Source organism: Pseudorasbora parva, chromosome 25 (assembly GCF_024679245.1).
Source record: "Pseudorasbora parva isolate DD20220531a chromosome 25, ASM2467924v1, whole genome shotgun sequence".
In the NCBI taxonomy this organism is placed as follows: domain Eukaryota; kingdom Metazoa; phylum Chordata; class Actinopteri; order Cypriniformes; family Gobionidae; genus Pseudorasbora; species Pseudorasbora parva.
In genome coordinates this window covers 8854167-8882117 of record NC_090196.1, presented here as the reverse complement: position 1 = coordinate 8882117, position 27951 = coordinate 8854167, and the positions used below count along the sequence as shown (strand labels likewise).

Here is a 27951-nt window from a genome sequence, read left to right as displayed (position 1 = left end):
TTGCCTATACATGTCATTTCATGTAATTTCATCCCCCCCCCCCCCCCCCTGGTCTTTATGATGCTATAATAACACTTAAAAAATGAGACTCATTGCATTAATTTAAAAGTATTTTAAATTTATCAAGTTTTGTCAAGTCAACACATTTAATGTATGTAATACACCATTAATGTATTAGATATGATTTTTTGCTTTGTTTTGTTTTGTTTTTTATTGTACAAAAGTTCAAGTATACAAACTCTACACAGAAAAAGAAAATATACAATAGGCCAGGGGGTATATATACACACATTATTTACATTCATTCTTGTCATTTATTGTCATAAACAAAAACTACGTGTCAGACTTTTATTTTGAAAAATACAATACACTCCCAGCGGAAGTGAAACTATCTCACTGACGCTCGATGCGCTCGTCTTGTTTATCTTTCTTGATATGAACACTCGTCGACTTTACTTATATTAATTGAAGTCTCTTTAAATAGCTATAATTCAGCCTATATTAATGCGCTTTTAAGGAGTATAGAGTGTGTTTGTGTCACACAATAGGCGTTAAGACGAGTGTTTAGGGTTTGTTAGAGTGTTTTGGCCTGAGCTGAGACACATTCATATATTTCACACATTTATTATTTTTTCTTCTTCTCAGGAGTGTAGTGTGTTTTGTTTGTTTGTTTGTTTGTTATATTTGTATAGTATATCATGGCTGTTGTCAACGAAGGAGCTCTGAAAAAGATGCTGAAGGTTTGTATTGTGCCTTTTGGTCTAATCTCACATTTGAATAGTTACGTTACTTAAATTTAATTATTATGATGGGCATTTCATATTTATTGTGTTAAAATGTAAAATAATGTCACTTCGACTGTATTAGGCAGGCTATTTGTATTTATATAAGATGCACTAACATAGTTGTCATACTGGATTTGTGTATTTTAAAAATCTTATATACATTTAAATAAATGTGATGTTACATGTACTATCATAGTAATAACCGTAAATGATGTATTACATGCAACTAACTCTAAATCAAACACTATAGTAAGTGAATGTAGTTAATCACTATTACTCAATACTTAAATATATATAATTACACTGTAATGACACTCTAGAATAAAGTGTAACCAAAGGTGTTTACACGTAACAGTTAATTGTTGAATGCACATTTAGTGTCATCTTAATTCAGTATTTTCACACAAATCATTGTGATTAGGCTTTTATGATGGAGACCGTTTTGAAATAAGAAAATATAAAGAAAATGAATCTTAGCATAAGATTTGTTATTTTGCTGATTTTCTCATTCGCGTTAATGTACGTTTGTATACGTGTTTTGTTTTATGATACAATATACTATAACAATTTTTATTAACATTTTGAAATTAATAACTAAATTTAACTAAGTTTTAGTAAGTTATTTTAATTCTGTTATATGCATTTGTCATTGTATTTGTATTTGAAAAAAACGTTTTCATTGTTTTTTATATTTCTGTTTAGCTTTATTTTTTATTTCAGTTTTAGTTGAGTAATTTTACTACTTCAAATTAAACATTTATTTATGTTATCATGGCAAGACCCACTTTCAAACTTTTGTTCAGTTTATATTTTTGTATTAGACAGGTTATTTATATAAAGATACTAAAATAGTTAACGTATTGGTTTCATGTTGTTTTACCTTTTTAAAGTCAAAATGGTTATATTAATATTTTATAATAACTTAAATTAATAACATTAACAAACATTATTGCATACACTGATTAGGCATAACATTATGACCACCGAATTAAGTGAATAACACTGATTATCTCTAGTTACTGGGTGGGATATATTAGGCAAGTGGACATTTGACCTCAAAATTGATGTGTTAGAAACCAAAACTGCTGCTCTTGTGGGGTGTTCCTGGTCTTTTCAGTCTCTAGGAAGGAAGGAAGGAACAGTGGTGAACCGGCGACAGGGTCATGGGTGGCCAAGACTCATTGATGCACGTGAGGAGCCAAGGCTCGCCTGTGTGGTCAAACAGACGAGCTATTGTCGCCTATATTGCTCAAGAAGTTAATGCTGGTTCTGATAGAAAGGTGTCAGAATACACTGCATCACAGTTTGTTGTGTATGGGGCTGCATAGCCGCAGACCAGTCAGGGTGCCCATGCGGACCCCTGTCCACTGCTGAATGAGCCAACTGTGGGCCCGTGAGCATCAGAACTAGACCACGGAGGAATGGAAGACGGTGGCCTGGTCTGATCACAATTTCTTTTACATCATGTGGGTGGCCGTGATGTAAAACGGCCGTGGGTGGCCTTGATGTAAAACGGTCGTGGGTGGCCGTGATGTAAAAAGTGTGTATCACTTACCTGCTTTGGGCAATGTTCTGTTGGGAAACATTGGGTTCTGCTATCCATGATGTTACTTTGACATGCACCACCTACCTAAGTATTGTTGCAGACCATGCAACTTATTCCCTTTCATGGAAACATTGTTCACTGGTGGCTGTGGCCTCTTTCAGCAAGATAATATGCCCTGCCACAAAGCGTGAAAACAACTCTGTGGTACAACAATGAGTTTGAGGTGTTGATTTGGCCTCTGAATTCCCCGGATCTCAATCCAATTGAGCATCTGTGGAATGTGCAGAACGAACAAGTCTGATCCATGGAGGCCATGCAGGACTTAAAGGATCTGCTGCAAACATCTTGGTGTCAGATACCACAGCACACCTTCAGGGGGTCTAGTGGAGTCCATGCCTCGACAGGTCAAGGCTGTTTTGGAAGCAAAATGGGGACCAATACAATATTAGGTCATAATGTTACGTCTGATCAGTGTATATAATGCTTAGCATATCATTATTGAATAAACATTTAAATAGTTATGTTGATTCAATGTTTTTTCATACAATTAATTGTGATAAGACTTTATAATGGAAACAATAATTTGTTAATCTGATTGTTGGGTTATTTATATTAGTGTATTTTTTTTATTTTATTTAGCAATACAAGTACAGAGATCTGACTGTCCGAGAGATTACAAATGTCATCTCTCAGTACAAAGACCTCAAACCCGTTATGGATGCATATGGTAAGATTCTCTCATCCTATCTGCTCTTTGTAGATCTCATGTAGTTTTTGTGAGTAACTGATGTTTCTTTCACAGTGTTTAATGACGGATCATCCAGAGACTTGATGAGCCTCACAGGAACCGTACCAGTTAGTTATAGAGGTGGGTTAGATGATTATTTAAGGTGTAAACATGATGGGAACATTATAACATTTATAACTATACTTTTTTTTCCTTTCTCAGGGAATGTGTACAATATCCCTGTGTGCTTGTGGCTGTTGGATACGTATCCCTACAATCCTCCTATATGTTTTGTGAAGCCCACCAGTGCGATGATGATCAAGACAGGCAAACACATTGATGCCAATGGCAAGATCTACCTGCCCTACCTGCATGAGTGGAAGCATGTACGACTCGATCCATCACTAAAAATCATTTAATTTAATATCAATGGCATGTCTTAGTTTTCATGGAAATTTGCAACCTGGAACATGTCAAATCTCTCACTCAACTTTTATATAATTTTTCTCCTGGCGCATTAGCCTCAGTCAGATCTATACGGGCTTATCCAGGTGATGATTGTGGTGTTTGGTGAGGAGCCGCCGGTTTTCTCCAGACCCACCACACAACCTCCTTACCAGGCCTTCCAAGCAGCTGGACCCCCCAACCGTAAGCACGCTTTTCCATCTCTTCAATTCAAGTGTTCATGAGTGAATCTCAGAAAACAAAACAAAACATTTACTAAGTGATATGGACAGTTGTTAATTATAAAAAAGAGAATTTATATACTATTTAGATTTTGTAGGTTTAGAAATTAAGTACATTTGTACTATACGAACAAAGTTTATTTATTTATAATTGTAAAGTATATATATCAATGTTATTATTTCTTTTAATAAAAAGAAAATATTATCTAGCATTTATTTATATTTTGAATGAGCTTTTATTTTTAAATTTATTTTAAAATTTATTTAGAATTTATTTTGAGTCATTTTTCTACTTTAACTTAAACATATTTATTTCAGTTAGCATTTTTTATTGAGTTTAAGTTTGTTAAAAAATAATCTAATATTTACATTTTATTTTATTTCAGCTTTATTTCAATTTTTAAAATAATTAGTATTAGTTTTTTTAATTTAATTTATAAGAATAACGAGTACACAACACTACATCATTTGTAGCTACTGAATAAATATATAAATTGAATAAAATAAATATATAAAATTATAAACTGAATAAAAGTGAAAAATCTTAATAGTACTAAAATATTTTTCCAAAATATAATTTATATATATTTTTGGGGTTTTGGCAATAGGATGCAGACATTTCTTGACCTGGAGATATATCCTTATAAGATGCATGGTGGTAAAACATAGATGCTTCAATCTGTTATGATGTAAACGAAATGTACTTTAATATAATAAATATGCTACACATTATCACTTAACGGTTAAGTGACCACATGTAGGTTGTTTCATATTCATATATAAACAGTTGGAGCTGAAAAATGTAATCACATGAAAGTCTACATTTTCAATGCCCAAATTATATTGGTCTTAACCATTCCCATTTTCAAAGTAATGCCTTTTTCAAAACAGCAGATGTCTCCCTGCACCGGCAGAGCATATTAAAGTATTTGTTTTGTGTCGTCCTCCTCCTTGCAGAGTCCTATATGCCAGGAATGCCAGCAGTATCTCCCTATGGGCCCAACCCAAACCCATGGTAATGATTCAGTCTGACCAAATATCACATGCAACAACATGAACAATATTTAATAAACCTGTTAAAGATGTTAATATATTCTCCAACACTTATGACACTCGTGAAAACACATGGTTTAAAAGGCTGTGTTGTAATTAAAGCATGTGATTAATTGGTAATGTAATGATTTATGTCTGCTTCAGTGGTTACCCAGGTTACCCTTACCCAGGAGGTAATGCTTATCCTGCCTCAGGTGGTCCGGCACATTACACTTCCCAGACTCCTGTCACTACCGTGGGTGAGTTGTCTTGTTTGCCTTCGGTTCATTTCTGGAATTAAACTCCTTCATATATAAGTTTAACCCACTTTTCACAGTACCTTGGAATAAGCAATAAGGATTCCATTTTCTATTCAGTTTGTAGGCGTCAGATGTAATTGTTCAGACTTGTTCCTAGCTTCCTTTCCGCCTTAATGGCAACATTTGTTCTGCATCTGGAATTCTGGATTGATGTGAATTTCATCTTAACTGTCAACATTCATTTGAACTGGCAATATTAAAGGGATAGTATCTCTAAATCAGAGATAAAGTGATAACTAGATTCTGAATTAATTTAACCTGAATTTCATCTAAATTTGCAGTGTTTGGTGTGCCAATGAGTTCATCTGAATTAGCAACCTTCTATCCCTTATCCAGCATTTACTCTGTATTTAAATTAGCAGCATTCAATGCAAATCTAAATTAGTTAATCTGAAGTAGCTGCATTCAATATGAATATGAAAAAGTTCACTGAACTGAACGTTAATCTTAATTGGCTAAATTGGAGTCATTGGTGTTTTTTGGGCAAAACGTGCAATAAACCAATCAGTCTCATCTCCCATTCCCTTTAAAAGCAATTTGTGCTCGCGCCATGGTGGATTTACTATTTACATGGCGGACTTTTCAAGTGGAAAGACTAAACGCTTCTTCAGAGAGGAATTAAGATTTATTTTTAATATTTAACAGTGTTTGTGTGCTGATGTGCATCCCGTGTGTGTGTGTGTGTGTGTAATAAGCAGACTGTACGCATGTTATGCATCTGTCTATAGGTGCACATTACTAACACGCCCTTTAAATAACAAAAAATACTGCGTCGTTTTCAGTTTTTCAAAATAACAATGTGCCTGAACACCTCGTTTTCAGACCAGCAGACCTATAGGCGAACAGATGGGCATGAGTGCATTTTCTATTTGAATAACGTAGAACTGGATGTGAACTGCCATCGCAGTGCACCGGGTGTATGATAGGACCCTGCATTTGCATCTGAGTTCATCTGAATTGGCAACACATACAGAATGCTCATACTATATACATCATTCTTTAACTACACTTTAACTCAATTTTCAAGAGTATATTGCAGTATTGGGAGTTCATCTAAAATAAGATATCGGACATACTGGACAAGGCATAGGCCTCCCTGAATTGCATGAGACAACGTGTTAATGTCAGTTTCATAAAAGTACAACACACTTCACCCTTTATATTCACTCTACCATCTATCTCTGCCTTGTCTTGACCCTGACCTCTGGTCTTCTGCCTGGCTCCGTGCCTCGTTTACAGTGACCTCGTTGGAGCGCTCTGAAAGGTTGGGCCTGTAACTAGATTCTGAGCTGGTAAAGGTCAAAGGACTTGGTACATCCAGTTTGACAGAGAGGCTAGTGGGTATATTTAGAGTGGCAGGAGTGGGAAGAGGATTACAGTCCCCAGTAAACTCTCATCATTAGGTTTGAACCATGACATTATCTACAGTGCTATGCAGAATGTGTGAGTCTATAATCATGCTGAGTGTCTCTGTATGGCTGATATGGACATGTTTCAGCTGAGCTGCTCTCTGACAGCAGGCGTTCTCCAGAGCACATAGAAAGAATATTGGACAACAATGTTTGTTTTTTTACAGTGAAATGTTGTAAAGGTGTAAAAACATGAAACATTACTAATTTGCATCTGGACACACGTTATATTAGGTTTCTATAGACCGTTATTAATATAGCACTTTTGCAATACAGATTGTTTTAAAACAGCTATACAGTGATAACAGGGATCAGTAATATAGTTGAATATTTAGTGTCCTCAACTAAGCGACTGTGGCAAGAAACCCAAACTCCATCAGGTGACAGAATAGAGAAAAGAAACCTTGGGAGAAACCAGTCTCAGTCGGAGGGCCAGTTCTCCTCTAGTTAAGTGTACTTAACTACTATGTACTTGCATCAAAAAATAAGTACAATGTAGTTAATGTGTTCATTATCATATTGTATTGCAAAGCAATTTTGCTGCTATTGAGGTGGGATATGTGTAAGGTTAGGGACAGGTTTGGTGGTATGGGTTTAAGGGTGGGTTAAAGGGATAGTTCTTTCAAAGAGGAAAATTACCTCATGATTTACTCACCCTCAAGCCATCCTAGGTGTATATGACGTCTTTTTTCCCCAGACAAATATAATCAGAGTTATAATAAAAAGCTGTACAGTCGCTCTGGAGAAAACAATGATGTCATCTAGCTCATTTAAATTCTTATGATAATTCTTATTTGGTGTCAAATAATTTAGTGACCCCAACTAAGCAAGCCAAAAGCCAAGGGTGACGGTGGCAAGAAACCAAAACTCCCAGCAGGTGACATAATGGAGAAAAAAACCTTGGGATGAAACCAGGCTCAGTCGGGGTGCCAGTTCTCCTCTGGCCAACGAACAAACGGTGTATGATTATGATTTAGGCAACATTACAAGTCAGAAGTCATATTAGATCCGAACAGTCAGAATATTTGTCCAGTTCCATCTGGTTGAAGATCGGAGTCAGCTCAGAAGATCGGAGTCAGCGAGACAGCTTGAAGATCCTGATTGTGGATCAGTACATACACAATCTCAATGAGACCCAATGTCTGTCTTCTCCCTCCAGGTCCAAGTCGTGATGGTACCATCGGTGAGGACACCATCCGAGCATCACTAATTTCAGCTGTGAGTGATAAACTGCGCTGGAGAATGAAGGAGGAGATGGACAGAGCGCAAGCTGAGCTGGACGCCCTGAAGAGGACAGAGGAAGACCTGAAGAAGGGACACCAGAAGCTGGAAGACATGGTGTCCCGCCTGGACCAGGAAGTGGTATGAACGTTTGCAATTATTCTATAGGGAAGGTTGTTCTTCCCAAATTCTGCATTGAGATCACAGTTTTGGTAGAAGTGTGATGTTAGATGGGTGTCTGTGGTGTGTGTGCCCTCAGGCTGAGGTGGACAGAAACATTGAGCTCCTCAAGAAGAAGGACGAGGAACTGAGTGAAGCTCTGGAGAAGATGGAGAACCAATCAGAAAACAATGACATTGACGACGTGATCATACCCACAGCCCCGCTCTACAAACAGATCCTAAACCTGTATGCAGAGGAGAATGCTATAGAGGACACCATCTTTTACCTGGGAGAAGCCCTGCGTAGAGGAGTTATTGACCTGGAGGTCTTTCTCAAGGTTTGTTCAGAACAAAAGTTTTGGCATTTAATGTCCTGTATTTGACTTTCCTTGGTGTTATATTTGACATCCCATCCCCTTCGTCCCGTTTTTGTCCTCAGCATGTGCGTCTGCTGTCCCGAAAACAGTTCCAGCTGCGAGCGCTCATGCAGAAAGCACGAAAGACCGCTGGACTTAGTGACCTTTACTGACCTAGCCGCCACCGGTACATTCTTCTCCCAACACTTCAGCTCTGATCATATGACTCTGATCTGGTATTTTTGGTATGTCCGTGGCAGTTTGACAGTTTATGATATTTTACTTCTGTGAGTCTTTTAGCTACTGAACTGCCCTGGTTTTATTTTCTTGATTTGGAAAAGCAAATCAGGTACGATAATGCTAAAAGGTAAAAACTAGTCCTGAGAATTAGAAGTAAATAAGACGTCATAAACATTATGTTCCTTCTTTTATTTGAACTTCTCATGTTAAACCAGCAGGCGTTTGGGTCTCTGGCTTTAGATACTACTGCTATTAACCATACAAAGTGATACGTTTAAAATGTGACATCCACAGGAAATATGTGAGAACATTGCTCTCAATTGTGGATAAAAACTCCTATTTTACTTCAGGAACTATCACAAAATATTTTTTTATTTTTTACATTGTGTCATTTTCAGGACAGTTTAAGTTAATTTACCCCTTAAAATTCCGTTTGTGATAATGATAAAATATGTTTTATTGTCATTACTGTAATACAGTAAAAATTCTCATAATTTTTTCAAATTAAAATAAGCATAATTTAAAATCAGTTTAAGAAAATAAGACATTTCATTTTTTTTTTCCTCGACAATGAGAATTTAAGGGTAACGTGTGAAAAATCACAATTCAAAAAACCTGTCTAAAAATGTACTTTATGCAAAATATAATTTATTTTTCCTTTTTTTATTTTGGGGTAAAATATGTCATTTATGGAGAACAGTGATTGACTTATGGTTCAAGATTTCAGTTTTATTACATTTCTTTTACTGAATTTATTATTTATCTCATCACAATTGGGAACTATTTGCTGTTCCAGATTTATTGTTATGATGGTATAACTGTTTAGTTGTATTCAAAGTATGGATTGTTACTAATGTTTCATTTAAAAACTGAAAAGCTATAAACCGTTGTACTGTACTTTACATTTTCAGACTGTTTAATATTCCAAATGTGTTAAATATATATTTTTTAAATCTTAGCTGTTGGATTTCAGTTGCAGTTGTTTTAATGCACTTTTGGGATGTGAATTGAGTTGCTGTTTCTTAGAGACTTTACCCCCTAATATTTGTTCCAGGCTGTAAATTGTCAAGCAGATCAAATAAAAGAACATGATCTTTAATCATGATAGATTTGTGAATAGTCACCAATCATGTTTTCATATCAGTCTGTGTAATAAATGGTTGGCAGGTGCCAATGTGCTAGCTGGTATTTTGACCTTGAGGACTGAACTCTAGACCAGCCTGATATTGATGCTCTTTAATGCACCGTTGGAAATGCTGTAATCAAGTCAAGTCACCTTTAGTTATATACAGTGAGGAAAGTAAGTATTTGAACACCCTGCTATTTTGTAAGTTCTCCCACTTGGAAATCATGGAGGGGTCTAAAATTGTCAGCATAGGTGCATGTCCACTGTGAGAGACATAATCAAAAAAACAAAAAAATCCAGAAATCACAATGTATGATTTTTTAACTATTTATTTGCATGATACAGATGCAAATAAGTATTTGAACACCTGAGAAAATTAATGTTAATAACCTTTGTTTGCAATTACAGAGGTCAAACGTTTCTTGTAGTTTTTCACCAGGTTTGCACACACTGCTGGAGGGATTTTGGCCCACTCCTCCACACAGATCTTCTCTAGATCTGTCAGGTTGCTGGCCTGACAGATGGAATTTGAGCTCCCTCCAAAGATTCTCTATTGGGTTTAGGTCTGGAGACTGGATAGGCCACGCCAGAACCTTGATATGCTTCTTACAGAGCCACTCCTTGGTTATCCTGGCTGTGTGCTTCAGGTCATTGTCATGTTGGAAGACCCAGCCTCGACCCATCTTCAATGCTCTTACTGACGGAAGGAGGTTGTTCCCCAAAATCTCGCAATACATGGCACCGGTCATCCTCTCCTTTATACAGTGCAGTCGCCCGGTCCCATGTACAGAAAAACACCCCCAAAGCATGATGCTACCACCCCCATGCTTCACAGTAGGGATGGTGTTCTTGGGATGGTACTCATCATTCTTCTTCCTCGTTTAGTGGAATATGACCAAAAAGTTCTATTTTGGTCTCATCTGACCACATCACTTTCTCCTAAATGGTCATTAGCAAACTTAAGACGGGCCTGGACATGTGCTGGTTTAAGCAGGGGAACCTTCCGTCGCATGCATGATTTCAAACCATGACGTCTTAGTGGGCGGCAGTGGCTCAGTGGTTCATGTAGGTTGTCTACAAACCGAAAGGTTGGTGGTTCAATCATTCCACCTGACCAAGTGTCGAAGTGTCCATGAGTAAGACACCCAACCCCAGCTGCTCCCGGCGAGCTGGATGGTGCCTTACATGGCTGACATCGCCGTCGGTGTATGAATGGGTGAATGTGAGGCAAAAAATGTAAAGCGCTTTGGATGGCCATAGGGTCTGTTAAAAGCGCTATATAAATGCAGTCCATTTACCATTTAGTGTATTACCAACAGTCACCTTGGAAACTGTGGTCCCAGCTCTTTTCAGGTCTGGGCTGATTTCTCACCTTTCTTAGGATCATTGAGACCCCATGAGGTGAGATCTTGCACGGAGCCCCAGTCCGAGGGAGATTGACAGTCATGTTTAGCTTCTTCCATTTTCTAATGATTGCTCCAATAGTGGACTTTTTTTCATCAAGCTGCTTGGCAATTTCCCGTAGCCCTTTTCCAGTCTTGTGGAGGCGTACAATTTTGTCTCTAGTGTCTTTGGACAGCTCTTTGGTCTTGGCCATGTTAGATGTTGGATTCTTACTGATTGTATGGGATGGACAGGTGTCTATTATGCAGCTAACGACCTCAAACAGGTGCATCTAATTTAGGATAATAAATGTGTGGAGGTGGACATTTTAAAGGCAGACTAACAGGTCTTTGAGGGTCAGAATTCTAGCTGATAGACAGGTGTTCAAATACTTATTTGCAGCTGTATCATACAAAAAAAATCATACATTGTGATTTCTGGATTTTTTTTTTAGATTATGTCCCTCACAGTGAAGATGCACCTACGATGAGAATTTCAGACCCCTCCATGAATTCCAAGTGGGAGAGCTTGCAAAATAGCAGGGTGTTCAAATACTTATTTTCCTCACTGTATAGGGGTGTAACGGATCGCAGTTGATGGATCACGACCCATGGCGCATTTTTTAAAAACTTTTAATCTTAATTGTTTAGCGATCGCAGAGTAAAAGACCGTTTATTTGCAGATATTGCTTTTTAAGTAATTTTGTATTAAACACAATGCAGAGTTTCAGTGAAAGTACACACAGCAGTTGTTCATGTGAACAAGGAATAATCAGTCAACATTGGCTAGCAGAGAACTTGAAAAGCCTCCCGCATCATTCAAATCGCATGTATGAGAGTTTGGCTTCCGAGTGAAATATAATGATGACGGAATAAGGGTGGTGTGGACAAAAAACTTTAACAGTATGTAGGTAACTTTACTGCAGCAGCCTGAGAAAGCCGTATGAAAGTGGCAATACATCGAGCATGGCTATCTGAAGCGACACCTGCTGACGCCCGTTTCACACATACTTTGTTTGCGGTGCGTGTTTTTTCCGTACCGATATTAATAGATTACAGTTTTCACACTGCACGCCGTTTTGGTCTGTCAGTGCAAAGTGTGGCGATCGTTTCCACACTGAATCTAGCTTTTGCTGTGCTGGACACACTGAATTAAAGTGACAGTGCACTGTCTGCATTAAAACAAACATATTGATGCGAAAATCTAGTAATTCAATTCACAGATCCATATAATGTAAAGTGTACTCTGTTTCAAAGTCAACACATGGATTTTTGCCTTGGGTAAAGAAAGGAAAATGGCATTTAGCTTTAGGTAAACAAGTGAAATAATGGAGAGCACTCCTTTCTTGGAGGTGGCAAAACAAAGTTTTTTATGACCTGCAGGATTTCTTTTAAAAAGATTTTAAAAAATGAAAGAAGAAAACGAATCTGCTGTTTTTGTCTAAAGTATTAATTCTCATTTAAAATGTTTATTTTAACATAGTCTATAGCCTGTTTCTAAAGTAGGTACTAGGCTATATAAATATAAAGGACATAATTGAATAAAACATTGTTTAAATGTAGTGTGTTTAAACATGATATCTATAAAAGAGTGTAGGCCTACAAAGAGAATTGCAATGATGACAAGTCATGCTCAGACCAACCTTTGGTTTTTAAATGATTCGTGAGGATGTTGACATCCGAATCTTTTTTTTTTTTTTTTTTTTTTTTTTTTATATGTTTATAGACTCTGGCCCATTTTCACATCATAGGTTTTTCTTCCACATTTTACACTTTAACAACTGAGTAAAATTGTATCTACTCAGCTAGTTAATTATTTTATTTTTGTTAAAACCATAACCATAGTTATGCTTACACCAAAGGTTTTCATACAATAAATGGAAAGCAAATAAGAATAGTCTCCTCCCCTTTTTTCTGATCCGAAAATTATCCAATTTGTTACTCGTGATCTGTGATGTGATCCCAACCGTGAGTTTTGTGATCCGTTACACCTTTAGTTATATAGTGCTTTTTACAAAGCCAATTTAGGGATTTACAATTGACACTTTAGGGATGCACTGGTCATGTCTGGGTGTAGGTCCACCATCTGATCTGTATACGGCCCAGATCCGGCTGACTGCAGTAAACTTTGGGATAAACAGACTAACATTAGCGTAGATGCCATTCTTCTTATGATGTAACGAATACATTAGGTGTTATGGGAAGTGTTTCCGGTTCCGGCTGACCTAGTTAAATGAACACTCCACCATTTTTTAGAAATAGGGCTTATTCAACTTCTTTCCTACATTTAGATATGTGGGCAAATGCATTTTTTTCTCAGTGCATGCATTGTTTTAGTTTGGCAGGGTTGCCACTAGCTTAGCTTAGCATAATGAATGGAATCCTATGTTGCCAGCTAACACAGGCAAAGCACTGCTACTTGAGCGCAGAGATATCTGCTCAAGTAGCAGATATTGTGCCCAAGTAGCAGTGCTTCACCTGTGCTTCCTCATAATATAGTCCCAAGTTAATATCTGCATAGGAAATCGCCTAGTCTTGATCTGCATCGCCTATCTGTAAGCCACTCGTACGCAGGCCACAAGAAGTAATTAGGTGGGTGTTTTTTTGGATCACTTTTACTCGGGACATGCTAACTGACAACATAGGATTCCCTTCATTATGCTAAGCTAAGCTAGCGGCGACCCTGCCAAACTAAAACAATGCATGCACTGAGACAAAAATGCATTTGCCCACATATCTAAATGTACGAAAGAAGTTGAGTAAGCCCTATTTCTAAAAACGGATTGTTGGAACACAATGGAGTGTTACTCTAATATAGCTGAACAATCATTTAACTAATTTGAATAATATAAATTTATAATGTTTTATGTGTATGCCATAGTAAAGAGATGCATTTTAGTCTAGATATAAACTGACAGTGTGTGTCTGCCTCCCGAACAATGCTAGGAAGACTGTTCCAGAGTTTAGTTGCTAAATAGGAAAAGTATCGATTGCCTGCAGTTGATTTAGATATTCTAGGTTTTATCAACTGGCCAAAGAGTCATCAAAAGAATTTTGAGAACGCTAAAGACATGATGGAGTATACAGATGCTGGTCATATAATTAGAATATCATCAAAAAGTTGATTTATTTCACTCATTCCATTCAAAAAGTGAAACTTGTATATTATATTAATTCATTAAACACAGATTGATATATTTCAAACGTTTTTTTTTCTTTTAATTTTAACTGACAACTAAGGAAAATCCCAAATTCAGTATCTCAGAAAAGTAGAATATTGTGAAACTGTTCAATATTGAAGACACCTGGTGCCACACTCTAATCAGCTAATTATTTCAAAACACCTGCAAAGGCCTTGCTCTCTGTCTAGTTCTGTAGGCTACACAATCATAAGGAAGACTACTGACTTAACAGTTGTCCAAAAGACGACCATTGACACCTCGCACAAGGAGGACAAGACAAAAAAGGTAATTGCAAAAGAGACTGGCTGTTCACAGAGCTATGTGCCCAAGCACATTAATAGAGAGGTGAAGAGAAGGAAAACATGTGATAGAAATGTGATAACCACACCGTGTAGAGGATTGTGAAACAAAACCCATTCAAAAATGTGGGGGAGATTCACAAAGAGTGGACTGCAGCTGGAGTCAGTGCTTTAAGAACCACTACACACAGATGTATGCAAGACATGGGTTTCAGCTTTCGCATCCCTTGTGTCAAGCCACTCTTGAACAACAAAAAGGACTACTGAGTGGTCCAAAGTTATGTTCTCTGATGAAAGTAAATTTGGCATTTCCTTTGGAAATCAGGGTCCTGGAGGAAGAGAGGAGAGGCACATAATCAACATTGCTTGAGGTCCAATGTAACGTTTCCACAGTTGTGGAAAATGTGGTTTGGGTTGCCATGTGGTTTGGGCAACCCAAACCACATGGGTTGTTTGGGTTGCCATGTGATCTGCTGGTGTGGGTCCACTGTGTTTTCTGAGGTCCAAGGTCAACGCAGCCGTATGCCAGGAAGTTTTAGCGCACTTCATGCTTCCTACTGCTGACCAACTTTATGGAGATGCATATTTCATTTTCCAATAGGACTTTGGACCTGCACATAGTGCAACCAGTACCTGGTTTAAGGACCATGGTATCCCTGTTCTTAATTGGCCAGCAAACTCGCCTGACCTTAACCACATAGAAAATCTATGGGATATTGTTAAGAGGAAGATGCGATATGCCCAACAATGCTGAAGAGCTAAGGGCCACTATCAGAGCAACATGGGCTCTCATAACACCTGAGCAGTGCCACAGACTGATCGACTCCATGCCACGCCACATTACTGCAGTAATTCAGGCGAAAGGAGCCCCAAAAGTATTGAGTGCGGTACATGCTCATACTTTTTAGTTGGCCAGGATTTCTAAAAATCCTTTCTTTGTATTGGTCTTAAGTAATATTCTAATTTTCTGAGATACTGAATTTGGGATTTTCCTTAGTTGTCAGTTATAATCATCAAAATTAAAAGAAATTAACATTTGAAATATATCAGTATGTATGTAATGAATTAACATAATATACAAGTTTCACTTTTTGAATGGAATTAAATAAATCACTTTTTGATGATATTCTAATGACCTGCACCTGTAATGAGTTAAGAGCTTGCTCAAGTACTGGGGAGCTAAACCATCTAGTACTTTGTAAGTAATAAGAAAGATATTAAAATGTATGCAATGTTTAATAGGGAGCCAGTGCAGTGTAGTACACGTTTACAGATAATTTAAACGATGGGCCACTAATCCAGTTTGTTTCTATACCGCTATTATGTCTATTTAGCTTTCAGAACAAACCCAGAACAAAGAGACAGAAAAGCTGCTTTTGTAGTTAGCCACAATGTTTATTCAGTAACTGGCTGTGTCTCAAATGTACAATCACACGCTTCAAGTAACAACTATAACCGATGCTCAGCTGGGAGTGCGTCGCTGTTCTTATGGACCAACACTAAGAGAAATAAATACATTGACAACAGCATTTTGTTTCCAGCTGATACAGAAGGTGTACATTTACACCAATAACAAATAGCTAGATTATCTAAACAAACTTTAACACCTTAATATAGTTTGGATATAGCATAGTTTACAATGAATTCTGCTTAGACAACAAATGTAACCATTGTAAAAGGTTTATTCCCATAATGTACTTGTATGTAAAAGTGCTTTTCTGGTAGACAATCAGGTTGACTCTGTTCAAAGCCACAGAAATTCATCGACTTGCATTATTAAGTGTTTACATGCGCAGTCTTGCAGTGTGTACATCAAATATGTTAATGACGTGTTAAGCTCCTAAAGCCAATTTATCTTTAGATGTGAACACTCACATTCTGTCAATGGACCTTAATCATGAAACGTACAGAACAAATTACTTTAAATGCAATTTTTATGCAAATTGTTGCATTCAGTTCAACCACCAATTTCTTAATCGTTTGTTTAATTATTTGTGAATTATTATTCTTTAGTTAATTATCACATTTAATGTAGAAATTCTGATTGCAAAATTATTATAAGGAAATCATTCAAACCATTCAGTTGTTTGCTGTCACATTTCATATAATAAATATATTTTAATTCAGAAATTCAAAAAGGTTTGTAAAAACTATTCTAAGGTAAATCGTTGCATTGTACTCAATGCAAAAAGTTATGCAAGAAAGTTTTTAAAAACGATTTTTTTTGAATTTTTGATTGATTTTTGTTCTGCTTGTTTCATAAATGAGGACTGTTGTGCGCATGTAATATTTGATGTCAAGCCTGCCGAAAAACTTGACAGGTTTGTTGAACACTCAATGATATTTTGTAAAGCTTTGAAATGACGTGTTGGTCTTGGTGAAATTATCAATAGCGTGTGACGCAAGTACGGAATGGTAGCTGACCTCAGAACGGAATAAAATGGACTCAAATTGGACATCATCCTGCTCGCAAGTGCTTCGTTCTTGAATATACAATAATAGAACGCACATAGACACAAACTTTTACAAAGGGTGATGATCTCTGTAAAGACAATAGGAGTAAACAATTCCTCCTCTGCAGCTAAAACCTCTAAAACAAGGAGTGTAACAATCTAAAGGTCTGAGACTGGTGTGGAGATATCGAATGGTTACAGGCAGTAAGGTTTATGAAGTCAGGCAATAGATGGGCAGGACTCATTGAGGTTTGTAATTTGTGACACTGGCTACATTTTGGAGAAGGCCACGGTTCACAGGGTCAGCTCCTTCTGAACGCCCCACAGGGTCTCGGCGCTCTTCACCAGCTGTTTCTCCTCGTCTGGTTTGAGGGTCATGTGGACAACATCTGTCAGGCCAGTGTTTCCCAGGATGCAAGGCACGCTGAGGAAGACCTCGTCATTCACACCATGCATTCCCTGTAAATACACAACAAATATCAAATAAAAGGCATTTAATAGCTTTGTTAAAAATCTTAGTAAGCTTAGCACCTAGCCAACATTTTAGACCGGTTGTTCCAAAGAAAATGATTCTGCCTCTTTAGATACTTCATTTTGGTTTAATATAAAGCAGCATGACATGTACCTTTTAGAGATAATTAAAAATGACAGAATGCACGGCAACTTTGAGAACAATTTTGTCCGAAATGGTGGACAGTCGAGAGAAATGATGATTATAACAAACATGAATTCAGAAAGTGCAATATAACTTTTCAGGAAGGAAATTCAAGTAACTTGAAAACTCAACCTGAAATGGCTTCCAACAGAGTTTGCTGTTAGCATGTTGCTGAGCTAATAATGTAGGAACTACATTTAACCCTCTGGTACATGTTTGGCATGTTGGTCAAACTATACTATAATTTAGTTCAATAATGTTTTTATTGAATATTTTTTATTTTTATGGGATATTTAAATGATTCCCTTTTTGAACATGGACCTGAAAATGAAATTTCTTTAATGCTTTGGAGCACAGACTAAAGACGGCAACTGACAAATTATTGCTGAATTAAAAAGTGAACTTACATTTATAGTTATAAAAAAATGCACATATTTTATATGAAATAAACATTTTCCAAAACATGTTACATCACTCTAAAACTCAAAGCCATAAACCTAAGCAAACTGTGTTCCAAATTTGAAGAGAAAAAATTGCTTTCAGTAAGAATTTGTCTGGGAGCAGTACGACACATTTCCCATAGATGTTTATAATTCGTCTCCCATTCATTTTCAATGTGCTAATTTTTGACAAACTATACAAGTGTGACTTTTTTTCAGGACCATTTAACCTTTTTTTCGAATAATGTCCATGATTTTTTGTGCATGTTCACACAGCAAGTGTCAAAAGCTTTACCAAGTTTCGTATCATTCGATGAAGTAAAAAATTCTAAAAAGACCAAATTGTTCAGTCAAAAATGACAGAATAACACCAGAGGGTTAAGTATATCCACTGGAAGATAAAGCAGTTCGATATATTTACAAATGTTTGCAATTACAAGTTTTTGCATTTGCAATTTGTTAGTTTAGTAACATGTTAATTAAAGTCTTTGTGGCTATTTGCGGTACTTGTAGGAGTTGCTGTCCATGGAGAGTTGTTCAGATAGATTAAACAATTATTTTGAACTTTGTTAGCTTAGTAACACGCTAACATCATGAACAGATGTGACCGTTAATTAAATACGCTTTGCGTGCCGAGCAATATTTGTGATAAGTGGAAGTTGCTGTCCACCTAGAAGCTTGTTTCCACCGCAGAATAAAAAATAAAAAAGGTAATCTTCTCACAATTCTTGAGTTTTTTTCTCACAACTGTAAGTTTACATCTCTCAATTCTAACTTCTCAGAATTGCACAATATAAACTTGCAATTGCTAGTTATGAAGTTTAAATTGTGTGATATAAACTCAGAAATGACTTTATAAAGTATTAATAAATAAAACTCAAATAAATTGCGATAAACTTGGAAAAAAGTCTTTATTGCGAGTTTATATCTCACAATTCTGACTCCCCCCACACGATTCTGTTTATATCTCACAATTCTGAAGAAAAAAATACTGAGATAAAAAGTCACAATTATCTTTTCAACTGTTTTGTTTTTTTATGTGGCAGACAAGCTTTCATATGTCCAAGAAGAGTTGTTCAGATCACATAAGATTGTTAGCTTAGCAACATGCTAATGCAAGATCTATTGGAACAACTGTAAATGTTCTTCTGTGTGTTTGCATTGAATTGGGAGTTGTTGTTCATAATCACTCAGTTGATGCTGCCTTAAGGTACGTTCACACCGAATGCAAATAGAGCGTCTGGAGCGAATGCTTTCCATGTTAAGTCAATGGAAAGGCGCGTCCAGTTCGCGCGAATAACGCAAATTTGAAGCAAATTGAGGCGAAGTGTCTTGGGCGATATGCCCGTTACGCGCGAATGGCGCTTTTTGTGCATTCATACGCTTGAAGCGAATTTGTGCCTACGCCCCGAGTTGAATTTTTTTAACTTTGCCGTCAATTCGCGCCATGTTAACCAATGAGGAGCTGGTTAACTTTGGTAAAGTGACGTGATGAGAAACCCTGCATAATTAAAAAAATACTGTTACTTTGTCACTAAATTTAGTTTTTCAGTTGATAATGTAGTTGTTTAAAGCTAAAATATGTGGTTTATTTATAAAGACAGCGCCTATTTAAAAAAAAAAAAATTAATCTTGCGTTTTCTTGTTGTGAGATCCAGGCGATCACCTGGCACTCATCGCCCATTAACCCCGGCGAGAGTAGCCTTTCCTCGGCCAGTCCTTCTGGTGTTTGCTGCTGGCTCGGATGTCTCTGTTGTGGTTAAACATATAATTGTGTACATCTAATGGTGGCGGCAGTGGCTCAGTGGTTCATGTAGATTGTCTACAAACCGAAAGGTTGGTGGTTCGATCCCCGATTCCACCTGACCAAGTGTCGAAGTGTCCTTGAGCAAGACACCTAACCCCAGCTGCTCCCGACGAGCTGGATGGCACCTTACATGGCTGACATCGCCGTCGGTGTATGAATGGGTGAATGTGAGGCAAAAATGCGCCTTGAACGTGCACTAATTTGCTTCAAATGCTCGATTTCTACACGCGTCCAATTCGCTGTGGACTCGCGAATGGATTGAAAATGTTCAGGCGTCAAACTAGAAGCGGTAGACCCGATTTTGACACTATTCGCTTTCTGTGTGAATGTAACATTAGAAGGTAATTGCCTAAAAGAGTTTTATTATTATATTTATATGTTGTACTTATGTTCTGTCACTCTATGCTAATGTTTAGTTAATGAAGACAGCAGGTCAACCAAAACCAAACAAGAGAATCTCACCTTGACCAAAGTAGAAACTGGATGACACTTGTGCAAATTCTTCAAGATGCTCTCACACAGGTCAGCTACAGACATACCAATAGCCCAGGAAGTGTAACCCTTCAGCCTAATAACCTCATATGCACTGCCAAAGCAAACCAGATTTATGTTAAACACAGATAAACAACCACGAGTCCAGACTAAATACATTTACGCAAAGACTTGATTAATAGGCTTCATAATGGCGACACATTTATTACAGATCATATACAAACGAATAGATGACTCTCGCCCTAAATCCTTTCTCTATGTCGTTCTAGTACTAAACAACTGTGTGGATGTTTAGTTGGTTGCAAAGGATTCACCTTTCAACCACCATCTTGTGGACGCTCCTCCAGTCCTCCTTGTCTTTATCCGTACCCATGTCAGGGTTCAGAGCCTGAAGGGACACGCCAGCCACGTTGACGCCGCTCCACACGGGAACTAAGAGAGAAAGGGGATGTTTGTATTCACTGTGCTCTTGAAATACATCTGTGTTCCCAAACATCTTTGCTGTCCTCACCGCTGGAGTCTCCATGTTCTCCGACAACCCAGCCATGGCAGCTGGATGAGTGAATGCCCAGCTTCTCTCCCATCAGGTAACGGAAACGAGCGGAGTCCAGGTTTGTGCCGCTGCCGATCACCCGGTTCCTCGGCAAACCACTCAGCTTCCAGGCCACGTAGGTCAAGATGTCCACTTAAGAGAAGAGAACATTTGTTTATAGTTTATGAGGCTACACGCCATCAACTAAATCCAATGAATGCAAAAGGACAATCAATGCCAGTCCGACAGTCATTGACATGACCTACCGGGGTTCGAGACCACCAGAAGGATGCAGTTGGGGCTGTACTTCATGATGTTAGGGATGATGAACTTGAAGATATTGACGTTCCTCTGGACGAGGTTCAGGCGGCTCTCACCCTCCTGCTGACGGGCTCCAGCGGTCACAACGACCAATTTGGAGTTTGCCGTCACACTGTAGTCTGTAAATCACATTAAATTATTAGTTTTGGAATGATCTCACACTCACTGAAACGCACTGGTTCATCTCAAACATTCCCTCAAGGCCTGTACAGACCAAGCTAAAAGTTATAGTTCACCCAAAAATGAACATTATCCCATAATTTACTCACCCTCAAGAGATCCTAGGTGTATATGACTTTCTTCTTTCAGACAAATACATTATATTATATTAAAGGAATTGTATGTAAGAAATGTATTTTAATTAATCATAAAATGGCCCTGATATGTCACTAGACATTAAGAAATCATGTTAATTTCAAATACTTATATCACTGACAACAGCAGTCCGGACAGGATATTATCATTTAAAAGTTGTTGTTGCAGTCCTCAACTGATGTTGACATGTGTTTTGGCCTGAAGCTCCGCCCTCCACCTATCGACCAATCACAAAGTCAGTAGTGTTTCGGCATCCGGGTTGCCAAATCTGCTCTAGTTACCGCAGCTGCAGCTACAAATGTTCCTGCAGCCTATCTGGCAACCTCGAGTCAGGGGGGAGTGGGAGAGGGAATAGTGATTGCAGTACCCGTTTTGGCCACAATCTTACATACTCTTCCTTCAAACAATGCAAAGAAAGTCATATACACCTAGGATGGCTTGAGGGTGAATAAATTAAGGGGTCATTTTCATTTTTGGTAGATTGTAGAAAGCACTGGCACCAATCGTCTCCTGATACGATCCAATTATGAATATGATGCTTTTGGGGAATGCATTGCATGCCAGAAAATTTTTCGTGCTCGTTAAACTTGTTTGTTTTGTTCTTGGTGAGAATCTGCATTTATAGTAGATTGGCTTCAAAATAACTTCTCATGTTAATAAACTTCTTTCCGTTAAGGCTGTGACACACCAAACCATCAGTCGGCCAATGCAAAGTGAGCCAATCTGTCAGTCTTGTTTTTGCTGTGTGTTTAACACTGTTGGCACTAGTAGGATGGCCTGGCCGATGCAGGCTTTTCGGATGATTGAGCATGTTGGTGAGAGAGGAATCACTCCTGGGTGAGTTTCCCAAAAGGAAAACATGGTTGGAAGTTCTGTCATTACCAAAGTTGTGTCCCAAAAGACGCATTATACACTGTGCACTTATACACAATGTACTTATGAGCTATGTCCTCATTCGTGTAGTGTATGATTTTTATCCGGTTATTTTGTCATTCACTATTGGAGTCTGATAGCCCCTTACCCTCCGCTATGTAATCAAAGCTGCAACAGGTGAGTGCACAAAGTGTCCAACATTTCACACTTTTGATTTTTAATAATTAAGTGCATCATTCGGGTATTTAAAGTGGACTTTTTCTATGTGGAATTTTTAGTGACACTCTACTCACACATTATACAAAACAACACCATAGAATAGTGCATAAATACAAAATGGGATGCAGCGCAACAGAGTTCAATGGGAATTGCAGGCATAGTTGGCTAACGATACTTTTGGGAAACGCACCACCGAATGGCAAATTAGCTTAGTGAACTAGTATATGAAAAGAAAAATGGAAGTGATGAAAGCAAGTGAACTGCAAAGTCAAGAGGGCAAACAAATAAGACTTATCATTTTTTATCTTTGATTAATTTCCTGATTGATACTGCCCCCTGCTGGTATGGAGAGTTGTTTTCTCTCTCACAGGTGCAGAATGCATGTGCTATTTGCCCATTGAATCATGGAAGCTTTTTTCTGCCACATAAAAGATTTTAAAGATAATTGCAATTGACAGTTGCAAGAAACAAAAAGCATTGTGAGATAAAGAGTCAATTACCTTAGTCAGTGGCGGAAACAAGCTTCCATATGTAACAGATGCAGGCCAATAAGAGCTGTGTGTATAAACCTCATTCCCCTGGCCTCAAGAGGCATGATATCGGCTGACTGACTGAATGCCCTTGTTAGCAAGCCCGCCTCCCACTTGGAGACCCCAGTTTGAATACCACTCGGAGCGGGACGAGTAGAAACTCTTGCATTTGGTGCCATGACCCGGATGGGGGTGAGTGTAACAGACGTAGACCAGTAAGAGCTGTACATGTGATCCCCACTCCCCTGACCTCAGTAGGCGCAGTATCAACTGATGCTAGCCGCTGTGGTTTTAGCGTCCACGCCGGTTCAAATCCCGCTCGAACGGATTGAATAGGACCGGTTGCACATACTATACTCTGTGTGGTGAGTTCAAGCTCAATGACACCGCAGCTTATTTTCAATGCTGCTATTTGTTTGATGTAATTTGAGTTTGTCTAGACATTTAGGGAGACAGTGATTCTTCTAGGTTAAAGCAGACTGGGAAGCTGTTTTATTGATAAAATTCATCTTTCCTTTTAGATTAAGATGCAGCACACCAACCTTTTAATTTTAATATTTTACTTCTATTTTTGCATAGATAACTATAATGATTAATAATGATTTTAAATCTAGGTCACCTCATTGGTAAGTTATCATCAAACAGCACCAACTGAACTGTCTGCTCCTTGTCTGTTAATTTTTCCCCTCACATTTTTATTTATTGGTAGATTGTGAAATCTGACCTTTGTCCGCTACTATCTTGTGTGTCTTGAGAAAGAGGCTTCCATGCTGCAGGTCCATAGCCTCTCCTTTCAGCTTATCTTCCATTACGTCCACCAGGGCGAGTTCATCAGTCAGGTCCTGCACAAACACAAACACATGCACTGAGATCATACACTCGCAGACACCTTTAATGGCTGCTTAGACATTGATAAATGTTGAGTTTAGGGTCAGGGATTGGTCATGTAAGGTCATGAGTCTGAACCTGTTTGATTCTGTTCCATCACATTTCCTAATATTTAAAGATTGTTGCTACTGCAGGTGTAGCAACGGCATTTTACACCAATTGAAAATGAAGAGAGCTAAAGAGTGCAGACTCTTAAAGCTTGCTAAGTCTCCAGATACGGGGGTCATGTTTAATCTTGGCGGAGGTTCAAGGCCTTTCCTTCTTATTCAGAAATCGCTCTGCGTTCAAAGGTCAGGAACGCTTTCAGAGTTATTTACTTGAGCCGTAGCAGCTTTACCCCCATTGAGAATTCAGGAGGAATGCTTCAAGGGAATCAGTTTGACATTTACATTCCAGAGTTTTTTGTTGTTGTTTTGTTCACATGCTATAGGGAAAAGTGGGCACAACATGGCATTTGATTTCTTTTGGACCTGCACAAACTGTCCAAATTCATTAAAGCTGTTGGCACAAAATTATTGTTTTCCTTTTATTCTTAAATTCAATTAAACTTTTATTCAAGATTTCAACACAAGTGAAATGAGTTTAATATAGTCCTATCAGTGAAATTGTCTGTTTTCATTCTCACCACTTTACAGGAGCCGCAAAGATGTGACAGGAAATGATAAGTGGGAATGTTGTGAGGGCTGCTGATAATAGAAGCATGTGCAGGAACATGTCTGTCCTTACAATAATGAAAAAGTTGTCATTTAGTTCATTTTAAATAATGTTAAATAGTTTTAGTTAAATTATTAATAATTTTAAAATAAAGTTGTAATTTAGAGCATTTAAAAAGGTTTTACTACATTTATTTCAGATAAATTATTTATTAATTTATTTCAAAATAGATTTTTTTTTGTATGTAATTTTTACATTTGTATGTAATTTTTAATACAAATAAACAATTTATTTGTTTATTTTAAAATAAATTAGTAATTTTTATAATTTTAAATGGTCAAATTTTGCTCAGTTTATTTTAAAATAAATATTATTCTAAGGTACATAAGTATTTTAGATAATTTTAAAAGGTACAATTTTACTTGGTTTATTTAAAAATAAATACCCCTGTAATTCAGATTATTTAAAAGGTATTTGTTTACTAAATGTATTTTCAAATAATGATCACTTTCTCAAATTATTTTAAAATAAATTCGTTTTTTTTATGGTTATTTAAACATTCCAATTTTAAAAAATATAAATTTATTTCTATTGTAAAATAAATTACTTACAATTTTATTTTGAAAAAATTTTAATGGAAAGCATAAATGTGAGTTATAAAATATATCTGGTGATGAGTGTTTATCCAGTGACCTCACTGACCTTGAGGAGGATGCTGATGGCGGCGGCCATTCCGACCATTCCCACTCCGACCACTGTCACCTTGTTTGTGGGCCCTGCGGGCTGCTCCTTACTCACGTGAGCAATGAGTTTCTCTTTTGTGGAGGCCATCTTCACCTGCGGGGGACAGAATATCGTCGGTCACTCTGTCTTTTAAATGCATCCTTAATTTGCTTTAAGGATTAATGCTCTTTGGGAAACTATGTGTAATATGAATCGGGATTGCTCTGAATAAGCCATAAGGTCCTGGGATCTCCCTCACTGAGACATTCAAAATGTGCCATGGATCCCCAGGACAGATCTGAGTAGCCATTTGATGATCTTGTCAAGTGGAGTCAAGGAAAATGTAGTGTATAAAAGAGCAAAGTACGACCCTCCCCCAGCCTCCAGCATCTGCAGTGTTATGTGCACAGAGGCACGTAGAAGACTTAATGCAAAGTGGATAAACAAATCACCTTAAGAGCCCCTTGCTCATGATTTAAACAGGTCAATCAAAATATGCAGTCCAAACACAAGCCCTTCGAAGGTGATTTCAAATGCCTGCTGTAGTCATTTAACCACAGATCATCACTACAAAACCCAAACATGTGAATCAATGGACTACGCCTGTCATTGAGAGAGCTTGTAGAACATGCACTAATGAATGGAGTAAATTAGCACGTATTTGTTTACAACATATTAGAAAATATTCCGTTACAGTTGGTATTATGTCATTGGATATATATAATTTATTTATTAATACACAACACATATAATTTTATATATATATGTATATATACATATTTTATACTTTTATGTTTTATATATATATATATATATATATATATATATATATATATATAAAATTCTTTAAATTATTGGACGCTTTAAATTATATATATATATATATATATATATATATATATATATATATATATATATATATATATATAATTATGAAATAATTTATACTACTAATAATTAACTACATATCAATTAATAATAATTATATTAATTGTTTGAAAAAAATAATAATATTTATATATATATATATATATATATATATATATATATATATATATATATATATATATATATATATATATATATATATATATTCGAACAATTAAGATTTTTAATTCTATTCCATTACCCTAATACACAAAAACAATTGACTGTAATGTGTGTGGATGTTTTGCTTCTCATTATTCTCAATTACGATTTTAAGTAATCTCATTACTTTAATAAAAAATAAAAAAAATCTAGTGAGAGGCCGGTGTTAAATAATGCACAATGAGCGATTCATTTCGACACCATACATAGGGAACACGAGCTGAATGAAATACTGACTCATCTTACGCACACACATGAGCAAATCGGGACTTTTATGTAGAGCATCCGGACTAAAAGTAGGCTACCCTGAAAAACACAAGTACCAGAATCCTTTGCATTTAAGGAAGCAAGAACTGCATGAAGAAGATGAAGTGCGCATCTGATCTGTCCATGCCGAGGGTATCGTGAAGCACGTAGCGTGAGGCTCATGACGCACAAACACCGAGTGACAGACCACCGTCATAGGCTCAAGTTTACATTAAAATGCTTGTAAATGATCAATGCATGAAAGAGAATTTGCTTAGACATCAATATACCTGATTATAAGCTTTATTTTGAAACAAGCATCAACAGGTCCTATATTTGCGTTCATTAAGTGAATAATGCAGGTTAATGTGTAAAACTGCTGTAGCTTTGATGTGCATCCTCGATTATGTAACATCGTCACAAGCCTTCACGAGCAAACGTTACTTTCTTCAGGGAATTAATGATCAGCATCATATCTCATGACTAAATATACATCCTAATTATAGAAGAAGAATGCCAAATGAAGATTAAAGACTATTTAACTATATACAAGAAATAACTAACTTCGCATGCTCTATAAATATATAGCCTCTACAATAGCCAGATAGGCTTCTTTTATTTAATGAGTTTTATATGGCTAACTAATGTCAGTGTGTGGCTTACCTTTGGATGCTGTTATTTCGCAGATAAATGTCGCGTTGACTTAAGCCTCGTTCACACCGCCAGCGACACGCAGCGACAAAGCGACACGATCCCATTCATTTCAATGGAGCGCTGGCGACTTCCGGCGACACGAGCGACAGTGACCGTTGGCGACAGAATGTGGGCGTGTCAAGCGACACGAGACGCGCGACAAAAGTTCAGAAATTTCAACTTTATGCAAACGAGAAGCGATTTTCGCGAGCGACAACCAATAGGAGTGAAGTCAGTGGAGTGCACGTGATCCGTCTGCTTTACTGCGGTGTCCGGAGGAGTTGTTGATATTAGCTTTTAGCAAGCCCCCTGTTCTTTATAATATGTCTCTGTGTAGCCTACATACAGAGACACATTTAAAAAAATGATGCATGGAAAAACGTGTCTGGGATTGTGGGGATATAAAGTAAGTTTTGACTAAACTGCATGCAATATGGTCTACCTATTACAGTACAGTGTGTATGTATTCTAATAACTTGCTCTGTTCTGCAAAACACTAGTAATAAAAACGGTACTATAGTACAAATATATTTAATGACGTTTATATGC

At 37.3% G+C, this 27951-nt stretch overlaps 2 protein-coding genes across 2 annotated transcripts; one reads left to right on the top strand and one right to left on the bottom strand.

Moving 5' to 3' along the window:
* The first annotated feature begins 383 nt into the window (after positions 1–383).
* tsg101a (tumor susceptibility 101a) lies at positions 384–9600 on the top strand. The gene is made up of 10 exons (XM_067435794.1): positions 384–740; positions 2971–3058; positions 3134–3199; positions 3281–3444; positions 3580–3706; positions 4702–4759; positions 4942–5036; positions 7665–7867; positions 7986–8225; positions 8327–9600. The coding sequence occupies exons 1-10, from the start codon at positions 699–701 to the stop codon at positions 8414–8416; spliced, it is 1173 nt and encodes a 390-aa protein (XP_067291895.1). The 5' UTR covers positions 384–698; the 3' UTR covers positions 8417–9600.
* Positions 9601–15846: 6246 nt separating this feature from the next.
* ldha (lactate dehydrogenase A4) lies at positions 15847–27415 on the bottom strand. The gene is made up of 8 exons (XM_067435743.1): positions 27373–27415; positions 25354–25488; positions 23834–23951; positions 21118–21291; positions 20831–21004; positions 20634–20751; positions 20290–20413; positions 15847–17384 (listed from the first exon to the last, which is right to left on the bottom strand). Exons 2-8 carry the CDS (start codon positions 25480–25482, stop codon positions 17220–17222), a joined length of 1002 nt encoding a protein of 333 aa, XP_067291844.1. The 5' UTR covers positions 25483–25488; positions 27373–27415; the 3' UTR covers positions 15847–17219.
* Positions 27416–27951: the final 536 nt, after the last annotated feature.

Excerpts from the sequence above, each read along its gene's own strand:
- tsg101a (XM_067435794.1), top strand. The coding sequence starts at position 699 with ATGGCTGTTGTCAACGAAGGAGCTCTGAAAAAGATGCTGAAG. Across the intron at positions 3,445-3,579 it reads ACCTGCATGAGTGGAAGCAT|CCTCAGTCAGATCTATACGG; the intron begins GTACGACTCGAT and ends CTGGCGCATTAG. Across the intron at positions 7,868-7,985 it reads CCCGCCTGGACCAGGAAGTG|GCTGAGGTGGACAGAAACAT; the intron begins GTATGAACGTTT and ends GTGTGCCCTCAG.
- ldha (XM_067435743.1), bottom strand. The coding sequence starts at position 25,482 with ATGGCCTCCACAAAAGAGAAACTCATTGCTCACGTGAGTAAGGAGCAG. Across the intron at positions 23,952-25,353 it reads CCATCAGCATCCTCCTCAAG|GACCTGACTGATGAACTCGC; the intron begins GTCAGTGAGGTC and ends GTGTTTGTGCAG. Across the intron at positions 20,752-20,830 it reads AGAACATGGAGACTCCAGCG|TTCCCGTGTGGAGCGGCGTC; the intron begins GTGAGGACAGCA and ends TTTCTCTCTTAG.